The sequence below is a fragment of the Phaseolus vulgaris genome, chromosome 7 (genome assembly GCF_051622355.1).
Source record: "Phaseolus vulgaris cultivar YP4 chromosome 7, ASM5162235v1, whole genome shotgun sequence".
Taxonomy (NCBI): Eukaryota; Viridiplantae; Streptophyta; class Magnoliopsida; order Fabales; family Fabaceae; genus Phaseolus; species Phaseolus vulgaris.
In genome coordinates, this window is record NC_143504.1 from 2,636,432 (window position 1) to 2,663,280 (window position 26,849).

The 26,849-nt window shown below is 30.5% G+C and overlaps 3 protein-coding genes across 3 annotated transcripts; 2 read left to right on the forward strand and 1 right to left on the reverse strand.

Annotated features, from left to right (window-relative positions):
- Positions 1 to 386: 386 nt before the first annotated feature.
- On the reverse strand, positions 387 to 10,171 carry LOC137830127 (glutamine--tRNA ligase). The gene is made up of 23 exons (XM_068637287.2): positions 9,738 to 10,171; positions 9,554 to 9,604; positions 9,306 to 9,377; positions 9,006 to 9,105; positions 8,665 to 8,760; positions 8,321 to 8,382; positions 8,136 to 8,237; positions 7,958 to 8,047; positions 7,572 to 7,724; positions 7,427 to 7,482; positions 6,643 to 6,733; positions 6,474 to 6,560; positions 5,587 to 5,784; positions 5,397 to 5,495; positions 4,638 to 4,769; positions 4,403 to 4,539; positions 1,841 to 1,940; positions 1,668 to 1,763; positions 1,412 to 1,512; positions 1,230 to 1,335; positions 1,048 to 1,137; positions 819 to 948; positions 387 to 737 (listed from the first exon to the last, which is right to left on the reverse strand). The coding sequence occupies exons 1-23, from the start codon at positions 9,873 to 9,875 to the stop codon at positions 643 to 645; spliced, it is 2,382 nt and encodes a 793-aa protein (XP_068493388.1). The 5' UTR covers positions 9,876 to 10,171; the 3' UTR covers positions 387 to 642.
- A 6,113-nt stretch (positions 10,172 to 16,284) lies between these two features.
- Positions 16,285 to 17,684, forward strand: LOC137829143 (membrane-associated kinase regulator). Its single transcript, XM_068635938.2, has one exon. It carries the CDS (start codon positions 16,878 to 16,880, stop codon positions 17,664 to 17,666), a length of 789 nt encoding a protein of 262 aa, XP_068492039.1. The 5' UTR covers positions 16,285 to 16,877; the 3' UTR covers positions 17,667 to 17,684.
- A 3,714-nt stretch (positions 17,685 to 21,398) lies between these two features.
- LOC137828617 (protein LIFEGUARD 4) lies at positions 21,399 to 23,006 on the forward strand. The gene is made up of 4 exons (XM_068635264.1): positions 21,399 to 21,785; positions 21,880 to 21,993; positions 22,413 to 22,570; positions 22,648 to 23,006. The coding sequence occupies exons 1-4, from the start codon at positions 21,536 to 21,538 to the stop codon at positions 22,846 to 22,848; spliced, it is 723 nt and encodes a 240-aa protein (XP_068491365.1). The 5' UTR covers positions 21,399 to 21,535; the 3' UTR covers positions 22,849 to 23,006.
- Positions 23,007 to 26,849: the final 3,843 nt, after the last annotated feature.

Below are 26,849 nucleotides of genomic sequence, written 5' to 3' on the forward strand. Positions count from 1 at the left end.
TTATGATAGATGGGGCTTAGGTGGAATACAATCTCCATTTGAATTTTTAGGTACTTTTCATGAAGTAATAGAGTAAAAATTATTTTTGCGAGTCTCCTTGTGCTTAATTCAAGGCGTTATAAATAGTTTAAGCAAATTAAAACTCTTTCGATGACAAATGCTTAATAGTTGACTTCAATCTAAAAAGGGCTATGTTTAAGATAACTATTAAAGTTAAAACTGCCATTTTAATTCAACCTGGATACACATTACTGTCAATCAGAACAACATTGTCCTGTCACATGTCACATACATGCATACAGTGCAAACACTAGACTTAATCTGACTTAAATGTAATTTCTTTTTAGAGGGAAATGATTTCTTAATACTAATGTTACACTCGACTAATAGGAAAAAACATCAACGTTGGCACTAATTCACCAAGAGTAAAAACAAATAAAATATCCAAACTACAAAACCAACCAACCAAAAAGTAATTAAATAACTGAGGAACTTATAAATGATCCCTTAAGAAAATGTACACGGCTAAGTGGCTAGTAAATGTTTTACATAACCCCCCAACCCCAAAAATTTCTGTGTTACAAGTATCTATTTTAAACATGTATGAACCGCAGGACCTGCATGTGCCAATATTGAGGAACCCTATTTTCCACCTTTGCTATAGCTGTCCTTTAAGGTGACAGTCCTATTAAAAACAAGTTTTTCTGGAGTTGAGTCCCTGTCAACTACGAAGTAGCCTACAAGAGCAGAGATATAAGGGTTAGATATTAAGTGAAGAAAGATGAACTAATAATCAAGTAGCACTCAACGTAAAGTACCTAATCGTTCAAATTGGAAATTGTCCCCAACTTTCGCATTCTGCAGGGAGGACACGCCGTAAGCATCCGGGATTATCACTTTGGAATTAGGGTTTAAATCGCCGAGCCAATTGTCAAGTTCAGCGGGATTCTATTCCAGTGATTCAAACAGCAACAAAGAAGGAAAATATTATTAGCAAACTATATAGCGTGTGTGTAAAATCACAGGCAGACGTAAAGGATAGCAAACCTCTGATACGAATAGCCTCTCAAACAACCTGACTTCCACCTTTAATGGATCAACTCCAGGAGAAGGTTGAGGAACCCAATGGAGAACCCCCTAAAAACAAAAGGATTGCACAGATCACCAATCAGTTTTCCACAACTCTCGTCGACTATTTTTAATCAACAGAAATAGCAAAGTTTGTAAACCTTAGGCTTTGTCTTCTTTGAAGGATCATACTCGGCTCGAATTTCAAGAATAGTCTCATTATCATCAGCTAGAATCACTTCAGTGCACTTTATAGGAAATGCATATCTACACCAAACAATGAAAACTTTGAACAGTGGACTTTAAATTCTCACCACAATATCAATTTGTACCCTCAACTAACCTGAGTATCGCAGATTTCCCAGGAGCTAGACCATAATAATCTTTCGAATCTTGCATCCGGAAGTCCGAGTGTTCAATATATACAATATTGGAAAATGGAATCTACAAACGTAGACATGAAAAGAGAATCAGAAACCAACCAACATATGAACTGGTAATATCATGATAAAGCTTAACAAAAAAGTCAACATATTGAATCATCATCCTAAAACCAGAGCATTGCCCAAAGATATCGGTTTTCACAAGCTAAGCATTACCTTGTAGAAAGCAGAAGCATCATCAGCTTTTGCATCAGGCCATATCTTTGCATCAACCTCAATAACTGGGTTGGCTTCAAGATTAGTAATAACAACCTTACAAGATTAAATCAATTAGTCTTAAGCTGATTAAATCAGAACGGTATACTGGCATAGAAAGAAAATAAATATACCTTGAGGGGATGAAGGACAACCATTGCACGAGGAGCTGTTCTGTTTAATTCTTCCCTAACATGGTATTCAAGGCGTTCAATAGAAATCAAAGTGCCATCACTACAGCAACAAAAAGAATAATTGTAATTAATGATGCACCTCCACCCTCATATACCTATTTTTTAAATGAAAAAACAGTGCGCAGGTTCTTGTTCTTGAAAGTAAGCTACAGTCAACTGATTAAAGCTTCAAATGTGCATTTCCTAAAGCACACATTAAATAAACGAATAAATAAAATAACAATCCCGTGCAAAGAACACAATAGTGAATCAACTATTTGGATAAGGCATCACCTAGACAACTATTTCTTCAAAGACTTATGTTCTGTTTGTTAAGGAGATCAGTATTTTTTTGGTCCTATAAAGAGAAAGTGGCTGCTTGCTGAAATTTTAATTTTGGGTTCTGCCAGACACATCATGACCTGACCCAAAAAACCTGCAGTACAGATACACACAATGAAGGCAAAATGCTAGGTTGTATAATACAAGTGACACAAAAATAGGATTTGAGTGGTCAGGAGCTACTTTCTGTAATCTTCAAATATTTCTTTACATCCACCTGAATAAATAGGCCTACTGTTCACCAAGTTAAGCCTTTTGCTAAATTATATGTTGTTTTCTCTACTCCCTATTTTCTGTTTCTGCCTCTGGCAATAACAATCCCGCCATTCCAATGCAATATTTCCCTCCTGGCGAGACTGATATATTTAGAATGTAGTATCTTCTTGGCACTAATGTTTTCAATCACAAGTTTATTAATGGTTCAGTTTTTAAAAAAATTGCTAATAACTGGCAAGCTTTTAAACTCTACAAAGGATACAAAGTACTTACAATTTTAACAAAAATTAAAAGTAGAAAAAGAGGAAATAACACTCAATCACAATATCTAAAAGGTAGGAAAAATAAATTTGCACTCGCTGTATTGTCCGAACTCATAATGATTTTGACGGGAATCCCCTCATTTACCAGGTATAAGTATGAGTAATATCCAATATTTTAATTCAAGTACATAGATGGGATGGGTATGTATGTTCCCGTCCCCATTTAAAATAACTAAAACACTATTAGTTTATTAGGTAGGTAGCCAAAAAAACTTATTTTCAATTTTCTTGTTGGGTTTTTGTTTCATTTCATTTGAAGAATTTTTCTTTCGATAAATAATTTTCCATCTTCTCTCTCAATTGTTCAACTCAATCCACCAAGTTCACTCAAATCCCTAAAGTATTTTCTCCTTCATCACAACCTCAATTACACTTTTTTTTTCCTTTATCCAGTTTTGTTCAAACAATGTATTGCATTTCAAGAAATGTAAACCTCATTTTCAATGAATTAAGTCACCCATTTGTTCATTTGTACTCCTTTTTAATATTTTATTTTTTGTTTATTTTCTGTCATGCGAGAATGTCATCAATTTTGAATGTTCAATCATGTAAACCCTTACTTTACTAGATAACATAAAGAACTTATAATATCTTTTATCTTTGGTTCTTAGTTTCATTTCATTTGAAAAATTCTTCATTCACTACACAATTTTTCATTCTCTCTCTCAATGGTTCAACTCTTTCAATATTCACCAAATTGACTCAAATCCTTGTATTTTTCCTCTCAAGATTTTCAAAAAGTAATACATGTTATAGTTGTCATGAAATTTCAATTGCGTAATTGTTTACTTTTTTTTATAATTACTTGTCATTTATGCAATTATAAAATATTCCTTTGATCTTTGATATTGAAGAAAAGAAAATGTGTTCTTTTAACATTGAATATTTGATAATATCATGTTTATTTTATTCTGTTTGAATTTTTTATTTTTGTGAGAGTTATTTAATATTTGGGGGACGATAATACTCACTACTCAAAGTGTCTCGAAGACTATGGGGGGGATGAGACAAATTTCATATCCAATGGGGATGGAGACAAGAATGTGTGTGAATTTTTACTTTGAGGATGGGAACAGGGGTGTAGTCATTAGTGGTAACAAAAATACTAAAGATTTATAGCCATTTTTATTAACACAGCACATGATGGATCAAGTCATTGTAGACTATGCCTTTTCTCTCAGAGATAGAGAGACTAAGTTGACAAATAAACATCTTTTACTAACACAAACTATAACATGACGTCCAAAACTAATACGCAATAATGAATTGACAAATGTAGAGAATTTGTGCCTTCATAACTACAAAAAAAAAAAAACAACCTAGGCTTTTGGTGGGGGCAAATACATGGATCACAAAATGTTTTGTTATAACTGCTAACAGAATAATTCATCAATTACATTGAAAAATTATAGATTGAAAAAGACATAAATAGCAATTAATATGATAAATATAATAAAGCATTACCAAAGCAACTTCCGACATCAAGATATAAAGGAAATGGTAAAAGCTAAAATGAAATTCAGGTCAATTTTTAGTATAAAACATGAACTGAAGTATGTGGTGTTTCAAGTACTTTTCCACACCAATAACTTAGAAATAGCATTCTTATACAACCAACTGTAGTTGGAAATTGATAACATACCTTCTAGTTATTCCAATTCCTCGGACAAAAGCATTGATTGCAGTGGGGCTCATGCCTCTTCGCCGCAAACCAGCTAGTGTCATCAAACGAGGATCATCCCACCCATCAACCCACTTCTCTGTAACTAGACGATTCAGCTTCAACAAAGAACAATATGTAATTAGGGGATAGCAAATTATAAGCATAATAACAAAACTCAACAAAATTATTACAATGTGCAAAATTGCTGATTCACCTTACGCTTTGACATAACTGTGTTAGAGACATTCAACCTTGAATATTCCCATACATAAGGCTGGTAAATGCCTAACGCATGCAACAACCAATAATACGATGCTCGACGTGTCTCAAATTCAAGTGTACACAGCTGCATGAGATATTCGTGAATTAGATATATATAAAATAACAACAGAGTTAGCATTAATCGCATACGAAATCTGAATGCTATTTGTTAGGTATGAAGCCATAAAACATTGACCATTAGTTACAAAAGTTCCCAGCACAGTTATAGCCACAAAGAACCAACTATAGTGAATAGAACATTCTGTACAGCACACCGCTATTTGTAGGACAGAAAATTTAAAATTCCCATTATGTATATATACATGAAAGTTGAAACTACAATTTTTTTAAGGAGAACCACACATTTTAAAACATAATAACTCCAACTCAATGATCTTCCAAAAATCTAACTGACTATAAATATTACAAAAGTTTAGAGCATAAAATAATGTTGAAGAAGCTAGAAATCTAGCTGTCTAAGTATTATTATATTAGGATATCCAAATATCACGTGTATAAAAAACGGATGTTATCACAAGGACCGCCACTATAAATATATAGATAGAGAGAGATTAAATTAGGAGAATTTAAGCATCTAGGATTAACACATTCTTGTTGAAGGTTGAAATGGGTAAATAAAAAAGGAGAAACCGGGTTACTAGCAAGAAAATTGTAACATCACCAAGAAAAAATAGAGTGAAAGACAACTTACTGAATGTGTGATATTCTCTAGAGAATCAACAATGCAGTGAGCATAGTCATAACTTGGATAAATACACCATTTGTCTCCGGCGTGAGGGTGTGGAGTAAACTAAAAGACCAAAAGCATTCACATCACATGAAATTGGATCATTATCTCCCCGTAAATTTGAGTAATCAAAATCATCTAGGCAAGTACTTACCTTAATTCTGTAAGCAATAAGGTCATACATATTGTAATTATCACTCTGCATGTCTTGCTTCATTCTAAGTGTGGCTTTTCCTTCTTCTACAAGGCCATTTTTCATATCCTCAAAGAGCTTCAATGACTCTGAAATTGGTCTGTCTCTCCAAGGACTGTTCATTTTCTTCTCCCTATATTCCTTTATCTCATCAGGTGTCTACAACCAAATCATCATTAAATACTGTTAATGTTTGTTGTGCTTGCTTAATACAAAATTCAACAACATGGAGACAATTATCACATCCTCCTTAGTATTCCACGTTAACATTTTCTTCTGGAATAGCAAGTATCCTTTGCAACAATTGAAGTAACTTTTTTAAAATATAAAATAAACGTAAAAGTGTAAATATGTGATGAGTAATACTATCAAATTAATTCCTTTAATCTTTTAAAAAAATTCTCACTAAATCTAAGGTATTTAAAAAAGAAAAATTTGATATTAAAAATTGAAAGTGATTAAAGCTAAGATTTATAGGAAAGAAGGAATTCCAACGTAAAAGAAAAACATAAATAATCAATAATTTTAAAAGTTTTAAAAATATACAATAAGTGCTAAATAGTGTTGATGATGCACGCATCACAATCAGAAAGAGAATACAAAAAAGAGATGTCTTCATGCTTAGGCACGAGAACACAAATTTATAACATAAGGGTTGATAATATAATTCCATGCAATTGAAATTTTCAGAGTAAACTGCCAAAGGGATCAGAATTAGTGCTTCAAATAAATCAAGTTAATTACATGTCAGATGTTTTAAAACCACCTAAAGGGAAGAACCAATGAAACATTTAACAACAATGTTAAATATTTGTAGCAATAAGATATTCAGATGTTTGGATGACAACCTGATGGTCAACATACGCATGACCCTTTTTTATGAGCTCCACAGCTAATTCATACAACTCTTGGAAGTAATCACTTGTGTAAGTAATCTGCAAACATTACAAAGCTGTTAAACATCTAAATAACCAAGATCACGTCAGCCAATACACGTCATGAAACAAACGAACATACCTTGAATGGTTTCCAACCCATCCACTGGACAATTTCTTCAATGTGATCAATATATTCTTTCTTTTCTGCTTCAGGATTTGTATCATCATACCTGGAATTGGTGTTTAAATATTTAAATAACAATTTAAATAAATAAATAAATTTAAAATTTGGTGTTTCATGAAATAACTTAATTTAATTTGTTGTTTAAAAATTTAATTTATTTTGTCTACTAAAATTTTAAAATAATTTTTATTTAAATTTATAATTTATCTTAACTCTAATTTATATTTTAAAAATATTTTTTACATCAAGTAATTTTACATAATTATGAACACTTACAGGTATCAAATAATTGACAATTATTTTATAATCAAGTACCCGCGGTTTGATCCGACATGGGTGTTAGGTATTTATTTAAACATTTCTTAACACAAGGGAATCAAATTTCATTTTTCACAAAAGGGCACTTTGGTTATTTTCTAAACATATCAATCTACAGTTTCTTTTATTCTATCACATCAATCAAATGACTCATAAACTTTCCACTCATTTCTCTCCACTTTTTAACTCTCTCTTAATCTAAACACCCACACTTCACACTACTCATGATTTGTTATTTATAAAGCATTTTTAAGTTCAATCTTAAAATATTCTAGGCCAGTTAAAGATGCTAAAACTCCCCCATAGATAATTCCTAGATGATATATTTCACAAGAGCAATGTCCATCTCTTTCAGATGAAAGAAGAGAAACTCAGCTGAACTGACAATAAATAAAGGAAAAATTGAAAAAAAAGTACACACCTCAGATAACAACCTCCATCCCTGTCTTTTGCCAGCCCAAAATCAATAAACATAGCCTGAACAACAATTAAGTTTTTATTTCAAACTATATATCACTGGGGGGAAAAACCAGAGTAATGATTACAATGCAAAAAAAGTTACATACTTTTGCATGACCAATATGCAGATATCCATTTGGTTCGGGTGGAAAGCGGGTCAAAACTTTTCCACATGTTGCTTTCAAGTGTTTGTCAAGAAGCGCCCTTGTATTACAACATCTCAAAATACTTCCATCACTAAAAGGCACTTCAGTATGCACCTGAAATCAACTTATCATCAAGACATGTTGCAGATGCAAGTTAAGGAACAAAGTTAAACTTCAAACTAAGGGCACCAAGGGAACTTTATAGCGTTGAAAGCCTTGCAAGAACAATATAGCAACCAGAAAGATTCGATAAGAAACACTCATATGTCATGCCATGAGCAAGCAGTGCATTGGAAATGACTCCATTCATACTAAAATGCAATTTAATTTTAAATAAAAGAAAATACCTTGAAATTTTCCACTGGGTTAGGAAATATTAAATATGGATTAACATCTTCTTCAGGTGACTTTTCAGGAGTGGCAACAGGTGCTTTATCCTATATAAGCATGTAAGTAGAATTGTGAACCAATAAGTAATGTCATAAAAAAAGTAAAGCCAAAATAGACAACTGGAAACACAGGCACCTCTACTTTAGCAGGTTTCTCCTTCTTCTTTTTAGATGGCTTTTCATCATCTGCTGCTGTTCGATCGCCCAGTAGTTCATATAGTTTTGCATCAACAAGTTGCTGCGAAAGCAACTAAATAGTATTAAAAACATGAAATAAGTAAACGAACGACCCTTGAATTAGGTTTATTCCATAGCTGTCACCTTGGCAACTTTGGCGTCACCCCATGGCAGCCTCTTGCGCACATGCCCAAGCAACTCACCCACTAGCAAAGATAAAATATAAATGTTCTCAGCACTGAATAGAATGACAGTTCAATATAAAAGGGAAACAAATTGCATAATAATAAACCATCCAATCATCCACATAATGAACTTCTCTATAAGAATTAAAAAGGTGCATTCCAATTTAAAATTTGTAGTGAGATTTTACAGTATATATATTGGAAAGTTAAATCATATCAATTCATTTAAAGTTATAATTTCAAAGTAATGAAATCTGCCAGAATTGAATTATTAAATCTATCACGGCAAAGACTGAACACTACCATTTGTTCGATAACGTAGCTCCAAAATTGTAGACTTGTTCTCCTCAACAACTTCACTGACAGCTTGTTTGATATCTTCTGTTGAAACCTCAACGCCTGCTCAAGTATGCAAGATATTAAGAGATACACTTATCATAAGTTAATTTCTAGAAATTTGCACATAACTTCTCCAAAGTTTTGTTTTAAACTTGTCCACAAGCTAAATTTAACTTATGAGGAAATCAATTTCCTTGTTTTCTTCTTAATTTTCTCTCTTAAAAGTCTTTTTAAGAAGCTCGTCCAAATAGATCATAAGGTCAACTTTATACGAGACTACACTGCTAAAGTTTTTTCTACCGTACCAACACCACAAGCTTCTTCAAATGTTTTCGAATCAAGATTCTCCAAGCCCGTAGAAGCAAGAAATGATAAGGCTGCATCTAACTGTGCAGTTGTTTTGACCTGCAAGCACAATCATAGAAGAGAAGAAATATCTCAAACATAAAACTTCATCTAAACCAGAGATCAGCAGAAAACATAATAACAAAGTTGACAACCAATCAAGAGAACAAATAAAAAGTGGAATACAATAATAACACAAATTAAACAGTTAGTGCCAATCGACGAACATAAGACGGCAACCAAGAATCTAATATGCACACCTTCGAAGAAACAATGTATTGAAGTAATGTTGGACGATGCGGCAAGGCATTTGCAGGGTACTTCGTCGCAACCTGCCACATAAATCAACGTCAACAACAGTCATCAAGAAAACCACAATAAAACGTTATACAATTTCTCTTTACCATAGACTCGCGTAGTTCAGTGAGCACAGCAGAATACAGAACATAAAGACATCCAGAATTACGAGTGTAACACAAATTCGAGTGCATGCAAAGACATTTATTACCGTGTAAAGAAGATTTCCAACCGTTCGACTGCATCCATCAGTAACACCAGCCTAAAAAAACACAGAACAAATGCAACTAATATAACGAATAAAGGAAACGGAAACCTTCCGAAATTAGAAAGACTGGTTGCAGAAGGAATTGTTGAATTGAGAATCATTGTGCTATGGATGGTTGTGTATATACCTCGTTGATGACGGAAGTGAGATTGGCAGTGACTTTGTTATTGGCGACAGTGTTTCGAGCTGTGCGCTCGTCTAAACCGATCTTCAGAAAGAGATCTAGGCACTTCTCCTTATCGGAGCCGCCATCCTTCGCCGGCATCTTGTGACGGAAAAAGCCAAAATCGTATTCCGACAAAGTGTGAGAGACTTTAGGGTTTTGGCTGTGACTGCGACGACAGAAATGGTAGTGGTGAAGATATAGAAGGGTGTGTAAGAAATTAACTAATCCAGAGTCGACGAGCTTTATTGTTAACGTTAAGAGTGAGGATGTAAAGATTCTTGGTTTAAGATCCTGTGGGCTTTACGATCATCCTCTACATCCCACTGGAGAGTGACTTAGGTTGACGTTTACCGCTTCAACTTGGGCTTGGATCCCACTTTCTGACGTATTAGCTTGGGCTTCACGCACTGGGCCCGCAATAAGAATTAATTTAATATTTTTAAAATTATTGGCCCTGTTGACCAAATATATTCTTTATTATAACATATTGGAAAACATTTTATTTGAAATTATAATTTTTTAAGAAAGGAATTGCTTTGATTTTGATTTTAAATTAACTTAAATTTACTTTTGATATCTTTAATTTTATAAACACGCAATTCCGCTTCCTGTAAATATTTAATTGTTCCTACAAATTTACAAAATTAAACAATTTTTATTTGCTATTAATATATCATCCAATACTAAAATGTGATAAAAAAGTCAAATGTCTATTATTACAAAATATTGTTAATTATTTTTAACAATGAACTTCTACATTTGTTATTGTAATAAAAATAATCATATTTTTCAGTAATTAAATGATATATTAACAGTAAACTAAAATTGTTTAATTAATATTAAATATTAGTATATTTTTTTACTAGTAATTGAATCAAACATCCGTCTAATTTTTACCATTAAATTCAATCTTACATCTCCTAAAATTATTTAACCTTTAATATTCAAAATCTAATTATTATTTTTTTGTAGAAACTAAATAATTACACCTTCAAGAAACTATAACCACACAAAAAATGTTTAACTCAACCTAATTTTTGTAATTAAGACACTATTACTTTACAGTTTTATTCAAATGGGATATCTTTACAATGAAGTTCTTATAGCATGTCTCACCTTATAAAGTTTTTGCAATAATATTTACAGTTCTGTTTGGCATTTTTTTTAATCTAGGTGCATTAAAAAAAAAATTAGATTAAACTCACCTATTATATAGTCCAAATGACTTAGGAATCTTGGTTTGATTTATTAGAGGGAGAACTACTAGAATATAATTAATCGGTGATATTGATCATCTTGGTGCGTCTGTCACTGTCAAATTTAATGGCAAACTCAACGGATTCTGCCTCGGCAAGACTTCGAAAATCGTCATATTTGATCTGCAATTGATGAACAAAAAAAATCCTTGAAACTTCGTCCAGGATTATGAACCAAAACCCCTTTTGATCATTGAACCATTTCACTTTCTCACTCTTTCACTCATTTTTTTGTTCCTTTGCAAACCCTCAACACACAAACCCTAAGATAAGGAGAAGTTAGAAATTTATAATTTTTTTAATCTATCACAAATTTTACTATATGATGGTTTTAAATTGAACACACATAATAAATAACTTTTATGACACTTAAAATATGACCTAACATAATAACTAATTATTATGTCAGTTCGATCTACAACTCACATAATAAGTTTTTTTCAAAATTACAAGTATGTCACCGTAACATTTATTATAATGGGTGACTATCAACCATCATAAAAAGTTATCATATATTCCTCATTTTGCTCTAGTGGTAATACTTAGATTTAACTAATATATATATATATATATATATATAATAATTTTAACTTTTTTCTCTTCATAGAGATTTATATATATTACTAAAAAGTTAATATATAATATAATATAATTTTTTTTATCATTTTATTTGTAGAGAGTTTTCTTATTCATAAAAGCATGAGTTTCATATATACAATCATATTGGATCACAAACTTATAACAAAAAAAAAAATAAGTAAATGTTGTTTTAAGATCTCACTACATGCATATGTGAATACATATATTTTAAAAATTCACTCATATTTCATCTACTTTCAATTTACTCACTAAACATACACCAAAATTAAATATAGAACTCTCAGAACATTATCTATATCTAATATTAACATCATAAACATCTGACTCTATTTTCGGGAAACACATTTGCTGAACTACACTCACATATGTGCATCTAACACAATACATCTATTAGGTTGTCATGACAACAAAGTTACATTATATGAATGTATCGACTCATGTGACAAGTGGATCGCTATAAACTACTAAACACAACTTTTGTTTTCACATTGCATACAAGGTTATAAATCCTTTTTTACTCTCACCACCTCATATTTTCCTCTATACGAATCTAATATCAATAAACTCGGGATATTTCATATATAATCTCAAGTCAACATGTCACTTAAACATCTTAACATGAAATTCTCTCCCTGAAAACAACCATGTTTGCATTCATGTTCTATCATAACATAATCATAATATATCATCACTCATATACATTCCAACTCAAATAATATTTTATTTCATATCATACACTTCAAATTTTACATATCATCACATGATAACTTATACACTAACATATCAATTTTATCATTTAAAACCATATATTCCAACAAAAAAAATACTAATAAAATTTAATTCACCAATCATCACTCTATAATAATATTCAAACATTTCTTAATAAACTTATAGATTATACCATATTGATTTAATAATATTTCAATGCATTTTTTATGCTTACAAGTAATTATTTTTTCTAAGTAAAACTATTGTGAAACAATTTGACCCAGCTATACATCTTGTATTTTACATTTTATATGTATAATACACTATTAGAAAATAATGAAATAGAAACAAAAATAATTAGTTGATATATTGACTAAATTAGATACTATTTTAGTGACTAAAAAAAATTGGTTTCTAAATTAGTTTCTATTATTGTTAAATAATTTATAAATTGATATCTAATTAGCTACCAAAGTTTATTTTTGATTTCTAAAAATTAATTTCTATTTCATAATTTTCTTGTAGTGATATATCTCGTTCACTTCAATTCCACATAAATGAATATGATTTAATGATCACATGTCAAATATATTTTATGTGAGGAATATTTTTCATGTAGCTCCGTAAACATGTGATATTTTATATGTTGAAAGAACTCATGTGATCTATATCTTTAAAAAAAACTAATAAAAATATTTATAATATATTAACAGTAACTTTGTAGTTGATATCATGAAAAATATTTTAAACTCAACTATAAATATCGATAATAGTAAACATGTTCTTATTCCCTTATATAAATTAAGAAAAATATTTTTCTCAACATAATCACATTTACTAAACTTACATTTTTTTGCTCATTTACTTTAAAGAAATAGAGAATATTTATTAATCTTACACTGTCTACAACATTTATAGCTAAAGTACAATTAATACTTAGAATAGAAGTTTACTTAATTCTTGAAATATTTCCCAGGGAATATTTTCACATTTAAACATCAAAATTAAATAAAAGTCTTAACAATTAAGAATGTTTTTAATAATTATAAGCACTTTTCTCAATGAAAAGTAAACACATGTTTACGACAATACTATATATATATATATATATATATATGATATCATTTGAAGTAGTACCCTCAGGAAGCAAGCTAATTTTGTTTATACGAAGTGGAGACTGTACTTAGTTTGATAATATTGTAACATCTTGCTAAGTTTTTTACTCTATATATTATAAAATTATTTCAAATTCATACATAAAGAACAATGGTTAATTTTGTAGGTTTTACTTTTGAAAATCATTTTAAAAAAATTGTTCCAGCTAATTTGGAGATATAAGTATATATGTTAGAATATTTGAAATTGTGAAAATTGAATTTTGATTATTTTAGCGAAAAACTAGTAAAAATAATAATTTATTAAAATTAGTCATATGAATTTGGATGAAATTGATTATAAATCAAGAAGGAGATTTGTTAATTTCGTATTCTTACATCTAGTAATAAAGTATCTAACAATAAAATGAATTTTATATTTATTTATAAATAATAAATTGTCTATATTAAATGAATTTATGTTTAACTTAACCTTATACAATCGACTTTTGAAATGAGGCTGACACTCACTTATAAAAAATGAACTGTCACAATCTCTAATCGATTGGATTCTGATAATCTCTAATCGATATGGAATCTCGTCAAATATAATTCACCCTTATAAAATCAATTTATAAAAAGATTTATACTTATTATTTATATACTATATGAAATAGACTTATCTTTACGAGTAACATCTCAACCAAAATGATGCGGTTGCATTGAACACTTTGATTGAGAAGTGATGGAGAAAGAGTGATGTACGCATTGAATTGAGAATTGAGTGTATGTTATGTCACTCGTACTTTGTACCCGTATCCAGATTGTAGAGTGTGTGATTGTTCCATGAAAATTCATGAGATGAAGATGCCAAGTGCATCCAATCGAATAGCCAGCAAGAATCATAATCTGATCGGGATCACCATTACCCACGTGCCAACACAGTAGGAATCATCCAACACTGTCAAAGTACTACTCTCCCACACATATAGGGATGCCCCCAAATCTCATCTAGAGATTCCCTTTCCCCTTTCATTTTCTCTTTCTCTTGCCAATTCTTTTTTCAGACATCACCTCTGTGTTTTAATCCAACCCAATTTCACTCTAGAGAATAAGAATGTCCATTTCTATGCTACCAGATCTTCACCTCCTCCACAAAGGTTAAATAATGTGTATGGAATTTGAAAAAGGTTCATCTTCTTCTCGAGAAGAAGAAGCATTCTGTTATGACCCTAATAATGTTCATGATGTTTACATTGCTTCAAGAAGTACTAAAGGTGTGGTACCAGTACTCCTGTGACAGTGCCTAGTCATTGCAACAATAATTTCCTATGAATCAATATCATTTTTTGCTATGCTTGTTGTCCTAAAAGGAATCCCACATCGCTGCCACATAATGCTAACTCAGAACATCATGTTTCCACCACATAGGACAACATTAATGCTTTTAACCCATGTATCCAAATGTTGAAATCGTTGTAACAACTAAGAGTGCTTTTAAATCCTCGTGTGTTCTAATTTGTGTTAGAGATCACGTCAATGAAAAACTAGAGCATTTTATATTATATAAGTTAGTATAAATTTTATTTTATAAGTTAGTTTTATGAGATTAAATTAGGTTTAAAGTATATTTTTAATAATTTATTCTGATAATTGCATTAAAAATGTTAGAGATTTTTCTTGATTTAATGGCAGATCATGACCAATGAATATTAGCTGATCTAAGAAATTAGAACAAGATTTGCACAAACACTGAAAATGTTGATGATTGCCAAGATCCAAAACCTGGTTTAGTATTTATCAGATCTGTCATTAACATAAGAAACTTGTGCAAAGATAATTAAGGTTAATATTAAATTAATATTGGCGTGATCATACGTACTTGTGAAGACGATAAAAGTCAATAATTTTTTTCATCACTTTGTTTTTTATTAGGATGACAAGCTAAATAAAAAAACGCTTATTGTGCTTGAGAAAACCTTCCTTACGTATTTGTGAAGAAAGGGTTATTGTTTTGTTAAAACTCAAAATCATTCATTTTCAGAATCTCGTATATATTGTTCATGCAATTAAGATTTGCATTTTTCCTACTGGAAAAATAAGGCTAGAAAATGAGAAAAAAATAATTTAGATGATGACATTTTAAGAACATTAGTAGGAACAAATTAATAAAAATGTATAAGTAGAAAACAAATTAATAAAAATATAATTATGCTTTTTGAAAAATTAGAAATACGTAATAACTTATTAAACTTTTTCTCACAAAACTTACAAAAAAAATGAAAACCTTATTCTTGTTGACGCAAATCAGCTTTGGATCATCTTTAACGATAACTGTTTAAAAATAAGCATAATAATTTTTTAGTAGCAAGTAGAGCATTTATGCTCCTTTTTTTCTTTTCTTGTTGGCAAAGAAAATATTTCCAATAAATTCTACTAATAATGAACTCTTGTTAACATTATAATTTACTAATTACCGCTTTCAATCTTTTCGAGAACTAGATAGAAGTAAGAAAATGTGATCATTTTATAAAATACCTTTTTAGCTTTCTTTAAAAATCTTTTTGGAAACTAATAAATACAATAAACTTTATTAATTTCAATAAAAAAAATATAAGATTTTTTTATTTTTTATTTCTAATCTAGTGACATTGATAAGCTCCATCATTTCATTGTTCTTAACTTTGGAAGTGATTGTTTTACTCTTTTCTAAGCAAAGATTCCACTTTGCAAGCAATCTTCTTCATGAGCAAGTTATTCTCAACAGTTAAACTCTAGCATAATAAGCATTTATGATAGTTGAGCATGTTATCTTAGCATATTAGCATGTAATCTTTTTCCTTAAAAAATACTCTTCTTCCACTGCATCATTCTCAAGTGGTGCATGTCAATTTCTCTCTCCCTCTCTCTCTCTCTCTTTCTCTCTCATCACACTATGCTGATTTCTAAAGCTTCTTTGGAAACCCCCAAAAAGAGTTATCCTTTTATAGCCTTTCGGTGATTAGTTTCACCTCTTTCCCTCTCTTTGCTCTGCTTTCCCTTTAACCTTCCCTAAACACATCTTAAAGAAAAGGATCTCACGCAATCCAGCACCACAATGTTAAATATAATCTGCAGCACCCTGCATAATTCTTCCTTCAATTTCGGAGGACGCACCTAGCACACACACACACCCAACCTACACAACACATCAACACACGACCAAAAGCTAAAGCTGCCATTTCTGACTTCTCAACCCCTTAATTCCCACACTTCTATCTATTTCTCTCTCCCAGTGTCTCTTTCTCTCCCTTTGACTCAAACCCATCACCGTTTCAACCAACCCCCTCACCCCATTTCATAAATTTTGAAACTTTTTCGCGGCTTCCCCAACATTTCAAGACAACATCATTTCCTCTGTCTGTTCCCCAGAAACAGAGTTCCCCTGTTCTGAACAAATCCCCATGGCAATAGAAGTGTGCTCCGAGATATCCAGCACGGGAATCAGCCCGCGAATCTCCTTCTCCCACGATCTGAAGAACGCGGAAGATGCATCCGTTCGTGTCGAAGATCGCCACCGCGGATCAGACCTGTGCCTCTTGGACTCAAGCTCTGACTTCGTGTTCTGCATCACCAATGGCTTAGCTCAGCATCTCTCTTCCGCCGATGAACTCTTCTCTAATGGTAAGATTGTCCCAACAGAGATCAAAACCGTTTCCAACAAACCTTCAGAACCTCCTCGATCTCATCCTGCAACCACTGAAAAGACTCAAAGAAAGAGGCTCAAAGAGTTCTTGTCTGCTTCCTCTGACGAAGCAGAGAACGAAGAAGAAAAACCATCATCCAAGTATTTCTGGCAATTCAAGCGCAGTAGCAGTTTGAATTTCGATACAACCCGTGGGAATGGCTTGATTCGGTCGCTTCAGTTCCTGTCACGAAGCAAATCAACCGGTTCGGCCCTGAATCCGAAGCAAACAGAGCTTCCAAGAGAAACTCACAAGCAGAGGCTGCAGAAACAATCCTCTGTTTCGAGCAGAAGGTCTTCGTCTTCCTCTTCGAGTTCAAGTACATATTATTTTTATAGTTCGTCTCAAAAAGCTTCCTTAAAGAAAAGCGGTGGATATTCGGGTAATGGTGTTAGAATAAGTCCTGTTCTGAATCTACCACAAGCATATATTCCCAAAGCTACTGCCAGATTTTTTGGATTTGGTTCCCTGTTCTGTAATGGAAAGATTAAAAGAAAGAAGAAATAGGAGCATTCACAGTTTTAATCTTTTTGTTCATTTTTACTGAGAGTAGAAAAATGTTCTTACACTCTTAATCAACTAAGAACTCTCAACAAGTTTACTAAATTCTAGAATAACCACTTATAAATCTTTATCAGTTAATTGTGCAAAACAATTATATCTGATAATGCATGTATAGAAAAATAAACTCATTTTTTAATCTGTCATTGATGATGAAATCCTTGAGAGGGTTATGCTGGTTTCTGTGATTTTGGTCCATGTAGCATCATGTGAGGCTAACTGTGAATGAATGGAACAAGAGTATTAAAAACTGCATTACAGAAAATTATGATGAAGGTGTTAATTGTAAATTTGGAGGGTGAAAAGTACAGTTGAGAGATGGAAATGGACAAAAATAATTCATGCATATCACTATGTTTAGGACCTAGGAGACAAATAAACAAGGAATCCTTCTTTGGAGACCTCTCTCCCATGCTCTTTCCCTCTTCTATCCTTTTAAAAAATTTCTGCTGATAACTACATGTGACTGGCTTTTGTTCACTTCAACACTGATTGAAGACTTGCTGTAAGGGCTCCATTTTTCTTTTTGTATGCTCAAAAATATTCCAAACCTACTGTTTTATGGGACCCTCTAATTTTGTTCTTTTTGTTTTATTGTGGCAGCATGACAAAGCAGTTCAGTCAAAAAGAATAGGTTAGAAAAAGAAATCATTGATTAAAATACCCCTCTATGTTTTAGCTTACACTGTTTGTTACTTCTTTTCTTGTTCTTATTTATTTGCACTGCTTTAATCCTTCACAAGTCTTGGCCAGTTAACCACTCTAAGAACATCACCCATTCTTGACTTAATTTAACCAATTAATGTGACTTCACAGAATATTGTGAAGTTCTATGTTTTTGTTTCCAAGATGGCCCATTCTTTGAATTTACCAGCCATTCATCAATTGCTTTATAGAAGATTAGACTATTTAAATGTCTTATGTCCTTTTTCTTTGCTTCAGAGTGGGGTCCATGATTTAACTTCCCTCAGCTTCCTTTATTCAGAATTGTAACTTGTAAACCTCCACACCCTTCAAATTTCAAACAATAACAGAGTCAGGAGCAAAAGACAGAGATAAAAATCAAATAATAACATCAATGCTATGCACAATGTTTGCTGTTTTCAAATCTTAATCCATGAAGCTGTAAAAGAATATTTCTTCCTTATTATCTCATACACTCTATTCCCATTTAATACCATGCTGCATAAGATAAGCTTATGTTAGAAAGAAAGATTCTTGTGAGGGGAAAAATGATCTCATACACTTCCATCAAAGAAGATTTTGGATGATTAAAAATGCCATGGATTATAGGATAAAATAAAGGAAATTGGTTACTGCACCCAACAAATTTAAACTTATACTCCATAACTGAAAATGTTCTCAGTAATTTTCTGAAATCCTTTATGTAAAATATGTTTCCGGAATTTTTTTTTAAATATTTTTTAATGGATTTTTGTATACATAAATATCTATTCTGAATTTCCTTTTCCTTAAATATTTTGTAATTCTAGTTTTTAATTTCAAAAATAAAATATACTTTTGAAAATTAAAAAATTATTTGATGTTAGATCTAAAATCATTTAGTGCAGGAAAATAATTGACTAGAAAAAAAATTGAAGAGGACCAGAAAAGGTACAAAACTCAAAGAAGGTCCATCCCATTGACCCAAACTGTTCTCTGTTTTCAAGTTTCAAGCCCCAATCCTCTTACAACTTATTAAAGTTCATATATTTGAAAGTTGAAATTGCTGTATAAAAAAGGATTTAAAAATAATTGTAATTTTTTTTATCTAATCTAATCTTTCAATAAAATCACAGTCCACAATCAGAAATATATATATATATATATATATATATATATATATATTACAAGAAAATTATGAAATAAAAATCAATTTTTAGAGAGCAAAATAATTAGTTATAATATTAACTAAATTAGAGACCATTTTAGACCTCTAAAAAAAAAATTGGTTTTTAAATTAGTTTATATTATTGTTAAATAGTTTTTAAATTGGTATCTAATTAGAAACTATAAACTAGTTTAGAAATCAATTTTTTTTTAATTTGTAAAATTGTTTCTAATTTATTGCAACTAATTATTTTGATTTCTAAAAATTAATTTTTATTTCATAATTTTTTTTAGTATATATATAAAACTTACTACAAGTTCTCAATATTTAGTATGAATAGGAGATCTAATATTTTTAGAACTATTTTCTATAATTTATACTCTAAATATGATGACATAATCTACTATATATCCTTCCCATAATTCTTACGAGCAAAAATTATGAGCTAATAAAGAGAAAAAATAGTTGTTGGGGGTATAGGTGCTCATAAAATTGTGTAATTTTTTTGTTCTATTTCTCTTTGAATGGTTTTCTATATATAAAAAAAATAAATAGAATAAAAAGAGATATTTAAGGATACCCAATCCTTAAAAAACAAGATTCACTGCAGAACATAGTTATCTTTGAATAGGTATTAATTATTGTCATACTAATATTATTAAACCATTATTCTTTTAAAAGGTTTCTTTTACTACTCTTTTTTATTCATACATATTTATTCCACATGTTTTATATTTTATACAATATTGTCCACATAAAGCTGATTTCTCACTCAAATATATAATTAAATGAATTTGATATTTTCAATAACTTTATATCTTCACCATTATTTTTTTATACTTACAATGTTCGTCTTAGTCATTAGAAGCTATATCAATTGGTGTTAACCTGATTCAATATCTATTATTATTGCAAATAATTAACATTTCCAAAAAAAAAGTTAGGAAGGGTTTTGTTCTCAAACTCCAAACTAAATTTTGTTTTCTCTTAGTTATTTAAGTTTGTTTTCTTCACCTAATAATTAATTTATTTAAATATAGCATGTATTACAAAATATAATTGAAAAATCATACAATAAAAATATTTTAATTATTTTGTTATGGTTAAAAAAATTATATATATATTTTATTAAAAATTATATTAATATCACGTTCAACAACTCAAATTGTAACAAAAATATTGTCATTATAGAATATCTACCTAGATTTGCAAAAGATCACTTGATTTCTATAATAACAAATATTTGCCTAAATTTATGAAAGATCTCTTGATCATCATCCTATAACTATCATAACGATGATCTCTAAAACAACGAATATTTGTCAAAATTTATAAAAGATCTCTGAATCATCATCTTATAATTATCATAGCAATATCCACCTAAATTTAATATAAAATCTCTAAATCGTTATCAGATTTCAAGTATTTCGTCATTTGAGAAAGATCTCCCTATTATCATTCTAGATATTATTCACACAAATTTAGAAATGATAATTTAATCGAGATAAATTACCAATTGTGAGGAGCTTATAAACATCAAATAAACTCAACAATTAAATGTTACATGTGTTACATGTCACATGAAGTATTAAATTGTGAATTTAATAGTTGATGTAAATTTGTCATGTATATTTTAGGGTCAGTGTCCGAATTTGAATTTGCCATGTGATTAAATTTGTCATGTATATTTTAGTTTAGGCATTATTTTTAATAGCAATGGTCGTTAATTAGTTGTGTATGCATGTAAAAATGGTTGGAAAACAGCGAGGAAGAGCTATAAATGAAGTACTAAAGCACACCAAAATTAAGCCACGCCAATTCTATATATATATGCATGCGTTGCAATGAGGGTTTGGGTTTAAACCAGAAAAGAAAGAAGCCATTGAATCTGCATAATCTAAAACCCATTGAGAATTTCTTGAAAAGATAGAGACATAAGAGAAGGAAAAAAAGGTTCTTCCTATCTCAACAGTTGGTGAGCCACATGGGTAAAGGTGACATTGAATCGGGATTCTCCCATGGACAAACCAACAACCTCTACCCATACATGATTGAGTCACCTGAGCTACGATGGGGATTCATACGAAAGGTTTACATCATTATTTCTATTCAGCTGCTTTTCACAGCTGCCTGTTCCTCCATCTTCATCTTCTTCCCACCCGCAAGAAATTTCGCTCGCTATAATCCCTATGGTCTCTTCCTTTTCTTTGGAGCCGCCATTTTCTCTATCATACGTAATTAACCTCTCTCCTCTTGTCTATAGCTTTTACTTTTCCTTCATTAATCAACTGTAGTTAATTGGTTCTTCTGTCTGTCATGTGCATGCAGTTTTGTTTGTGTTGAGCAAATACTACAACAAACACCCCATCAACCTCGTTCTTCTTGGTCTCTATACCCTCGGCATGTCTGTCACAGTTGGATTCGCTTGTGCTTTTGTCGACGGTATCCTTTCTAAACTTCTTCCTACTCTTAACAAAATTTATCATCTTATGAAATGAAGCCACACCAAATTTGAGATTTGAATTTTTTTTGCTTCAAGGATGTTATAACTTGTACAAGGATGTTATAACTACAGACATTTAAGAGTGTCCAATCTTTATACAAAGTAACTAACCTACAAACATATTTCAGACATGCAACAAATCATCATAAAAATTTATCTATGATAATCCTTATAACCAGTCTTGAGTCAAAACAATTCACATAAGTGATCCGAATACAACCAAAAGATCACAATTACATTATAAAACAAAATGGCTCACCCACAAACAAATTCCAAAAACCCCTCTAACTTGAACCCTCTTTTTTCAAAACCTACTTGAGATCTGGACATGTCTGAACATTTTATGTTTGTGAAACAGCAATGATTGTTATGGAGGCTGCACTACTAACAGGTGTGGTGACTGGGAGCTTGACGATGTACACATTTTGGGCTGTTAAAAGAGGCAGTGATTTCAGTTTCCTAGGCCCGTTCCTCTTTGCTTCCCTTATGGTCATGTTATTGTTCTCGATCATTCAGGTAAAAATTTCATCGCCAACACTGTCATTTGTTTTTGTTTCTTCTTTTGTAGAGTGATCTCATTTTGTTGGTTACAGGTGTTTTTCCCTTTTGGACCAATTGGGCGTATGATCATTGCTGGGATTGGTGCACTGATAATGTGTGGTTTCATCGTATACGACACTGATGATCTCATCAAAAGATATACCTACGACGATTACATCTGGGCTGCTATTGCCATCTATGGCGACATCATAAACCTCTTCCTGTATCTGCTTACCATTTTGAACGACCTTTAAGGTTTTAGCAACTAGGGTTACTATATTACTACACCTACTTATATTAATTACGAGATGTGAAACATACATTAAAAGATTATTTATTTTGTCAGTTATGAAACGCTGAACTTTTGTAATTAAACAATCTGGATTACTGAACTTCAGAAAAATACTACCTCATTCAAGTTTATATATGCTTCAATCACTTTAAAAAAAAATTGTGAGTTTTGTTTGTATTGGATTCTTTTAGACTTGGTTTTGGTATAATTAGTTTTGAAAACATTATTTTATATTTGGGAATGGTATTTTAAAGTGAGTTTATATTTCTTTCGTTCATCATTTGCATGGTTAATTAATTATCGAAATCACTTCTACCCTACGAGTGAGTTTTTTTTCATCTTTTAGTTTTTTAGCAGAATTTTTTTTTATAGAAATAGTTTTAATCGGTTCTGAAATTTTTAAATAAGCAAAGAAGAAAAATATTTTTTTATCAACACTTGAGAAAAAAGATAAAATCTTCTAGGTTTTTTTACTCGACAAACAATAAATAAATAAATAATGAGAAACATTCAAGGGATATATGTAACTCTTATACAAGATAGAGTAGCTTGTTATATTCTCTATGACTCTACAAAAGCATAAAACTCTTACAATATGAGACAACTTTGCATCATTCTTTTACTAAAAATAAAAGCAATTAAAGCACACAAAACTGCAACAAATGGACCACAATCAACTGCTAAAATATAGAGAAAATGGAGAGAGAAAAACCCACAATTAGGTGTAAATTGCTTTGGACAACAACCACACTAAGACACACTAAAATCATAGCAAACTGAATCCTCTCACAATAAACAAGTAACAAAAGACGTATAGCTACAATGAGTGACTCTTGCTCCCTGTACTTGAAAACATCTGCACTTTCTTCTTCAGTTTAAAAGGCAAGTCTGTGCCAACAACAATCAAGAAGAATCTTATAATTCATTTACTTCCGATCATCTACAAATCACATGATACCCAATATAATCGAACTGTGAACTTGAGTGCAGCATCCACAAGACAAAGTAAAGTATAACAAACCAAGAGATACCCGTTTGTTTGAGGAACCCATCATTTTGCTACTATGTTAATACATGTACTCGGACATTGGATCCAATCTGAAAACGAAAAACATGTCCTTGAAACCTGCATCTGGGCTAGGAAAAATATTTCAACCACTTCCACTTTTGCTTGGTTAAATACTGTCCCATTTCTATGCTTCTGAATGCACTAAATAATGAAGACCCACACTCCTTTCCACACTTTATTGTCTTCTTTGTCAAACCAAGGACACTCGAATTGGTCAAAATTATCCTTCCAAGAATTATGATTAACTGACTTAATCGATAAAACAAAAATTCCATACAGAACTTGCAATTTAGTAAGTTAAGAGTAGGTGAGAAGATGTTTCTTCCTCACTCCCACATAAAACACATAGAGAATTTGCTAGTTGGACAACCCTTCTAGATAGATTATGCCAAAGCATTAAGCCAAGGGTGGAAACTCCACAGGTCTGTAAACATAGCGTTGCTTAACCCTATGTGCGATTTTGATAAGATTGCATAAGCTGAATTAACATTATTATACATGCTAGTATAAGGATCTCTCTAAATCCAACTATCTTTCCTAGAGCTAAAGGTTTGACCTTTCAAAATAAACACAAATTCTTTTATTTGAACCTTCTTCCACTCAAACCACTATCTTCTAAATTATTTTATTTAATGGAAAATTTTAAAAAAAATCTCATAAAATTAATTTTATGATGTAGGAAGCATGATATTAAATCACCTTACACAAAGAATAATATATATATGGTGTATATACGTTATTAGTAAGAACACCTAATTAATTTTAGTTTCAGGGACACTTAGATTTATGGTAGATTTGACATATTCAACTCTTTATACACTGTAGCACAACTAGGTTGTGTGTATGTTAGTTATCATACATATAACAATAAATAATCATAAATATTTCTATTAGTATAAGTTTTATATATCTCATAAAATTTATATGCTTAATAAATAAGATGGTTCTTCGTATAGGGTTAAATATCATTTGTTCATAATTTCTTATTAATATGTTGATAATTAATATTATTCTATTTCTCTGGTTGTTCAACTCGTTTTGATACTAGGTCAACACCATGTTGACTTGATTCAACTCTAAACCAAAATGCACTGTGGATATAGTGCTAAATGATCAATTTGTCCACTTAAATTATTTTTATAAAAAAATTAAACTATGTTTTTATAAGTTAATTCCTTGTCTGGTCAATTCGCCTTAAAAGAAAGGAACCACCTGTGTATTGTATAGTTTTTATTGGCATTTGAGCCAAACAAAATTATTTTATATATATTAAACTCTTAATATTTCTTGTACCTCAATATTATATATATATTTCAATTCTATGAAACATATACATGTGAATAATTATTTTTTTTAATAGAAAATGAAGGATTTTTATAAAAATAGTCAAGCAACATCTTAAAGTTTCATCTCTAATAATCTAGTTCTATTGAAATATAACAAAGTATGAATAATAATTATTTCCGTATAATTTATTAATCATTAAAAAGATCTTTTAAATAAACATGGTCAAAGCTGCTTTCATGATCTTTTAAACTAAGTTGGAGTCTGCATATGTTTCATAAACAGTGTTTGGTCTTGGTCAAACACTTTTTATTAAAAAAAATGCATTTATTAACTAACTATTGTTCGGTTGACTCTCCTTAGTATATAATATATTCAAATAAGTTAACCGTTGTGAAGAACAGTAAAATGCATTATACTAATAAAGTGTCATGAATTAAATCCACAATATTCATATGATAGTTAATTTTTGTCAGACCAAATCAATATCAACCAGGATGTACATACCAAGAAACAAATTGATTAACAATTTTATTTATTTATTTTATTTTCAGCTTATTTTTCATTTACTGATTGGTTAAGTGCAAGGCTGTGCATATGATGTGATGTGTATTTGAAATGATGGAGATGAATGACTTTCAAACGGTAAAGAGACATTTATGATTATATATACTAGCAATTATCTTTTTTGTTTTATTATTATTATGATAATGATTATGATGATGTAATTGGAGATGATAAATAGATTGGATTAATATCATCAATTTCATCTTATTCAATAAGTTAGAGTTTTTTCTTTTAATTACATACATCCAAAAAAAAGTAGTCATATTTTGAGGTAATGAATCAAGTAACTCTCATTTTTTAGTTTTTTTTCTCTAAGAAAAATATATTTAAAAAGAATAATATAATAATTTTTGTTAACTTCATATAATTTGTTATACATATTTGTGTATTTTATCACAATTTCATTTTAATATTGAAAACCGTGTCTGCGTCAATTTTTCTTAAACGCAAGTAGACATTTTGTAAAATGTGATTTGCATTTGTTAAAAGAATCGGTCAACTAGTGATATACAAAACTTAGTATATTTAATATTATCTATCATTCCTAACTTTTTCTTTATTTTCTCTTTCTCATTCTATGTGTCAAACCAAGTGTCTGCAGATCATTTTCTTTTTTACTTAAATATAATTTTTGTTTCATTATTTTTTTCAACTCACAATTTAAATCTCTCCAATTTAAAATAAAAACATTTTCTCTCATTACTTTAGAAAACTTATAAATTTTAATACAATTTCCAGTTTTATGTATTTTATTTTGATTCAATTAAATCTTAAACTGAACATTTTTATTTAAATTTTAATCAATAAAAATGTAAAAATATATAAATAAATATAAATAAAATTAAGAATTGAAATGGAAATCGAATTAGTAAGTATATGATTGATGATATCTTAACTTTGGAAAACCCACTATCACAATAGGTTAATATTGAGATATTTTAAAGTAGTATCTGAATTTACTGTCAATCTCTACAAGAAGAATACTGAGGTGAAAATTATACTCCATTGTAAGATTATGAATATTTCATTCAAATATTTAGGAG

Excerpts from the sequence above, each read along its gene's own strand:
- LOC137830127 (XM_068637287.2), bottom strand. The coding sequence starts at position 9,875 with ATGCCGGCGAAGGATGGCGGCTCCGATAAGGAGAAGTGCCTAGATCTC. Across the intron at positions 9,605-9,737 it reads TCACTTCCGTCATCAACGAG|GCTGGTGTTACTGATGGATG; the intron begins GTATATACACAA and ends GTGTTTTTTTAG. Across the intron at positions 8,238-8,320 it reads GTGACGCCAAAGTTGCCAAG|CAACTTGTTGATGCAAAACT; the intron begins GTGACAGCTATG and ends TTGCTTTCGCAG.
- LOC137829143 (XM_068635938.2), top strand. The coding sequence starts at position 16,878 with ATGGCAATAGAAGTGTGCTCCGAGATATCCAGCACGGGAATCAGCCCG.
- LOC137828617 (XM_068635264.1), top strand. The coding sequence starts at position 21,536 with ATGGGTAAAGGTGACATTGAATCGGGATTCTCCCATGGACAAACCAAC. Across the intron at positions 21,786-21,879 it reads CGCCATTTTCTCTATCATAC|TTTTGTTTGTGTTGAGCAAA; the intron begins GTAATTAACCTC and ends ATGTGCATGCAG. Across the intron at positions 21,994-22,412 it reads CGCTTGTGCTTTTGTCGACG|CAATGATTGTTATGGAGGCT; the intron begins GTATCCTTTCTA and ends TTTGTGAAACAG.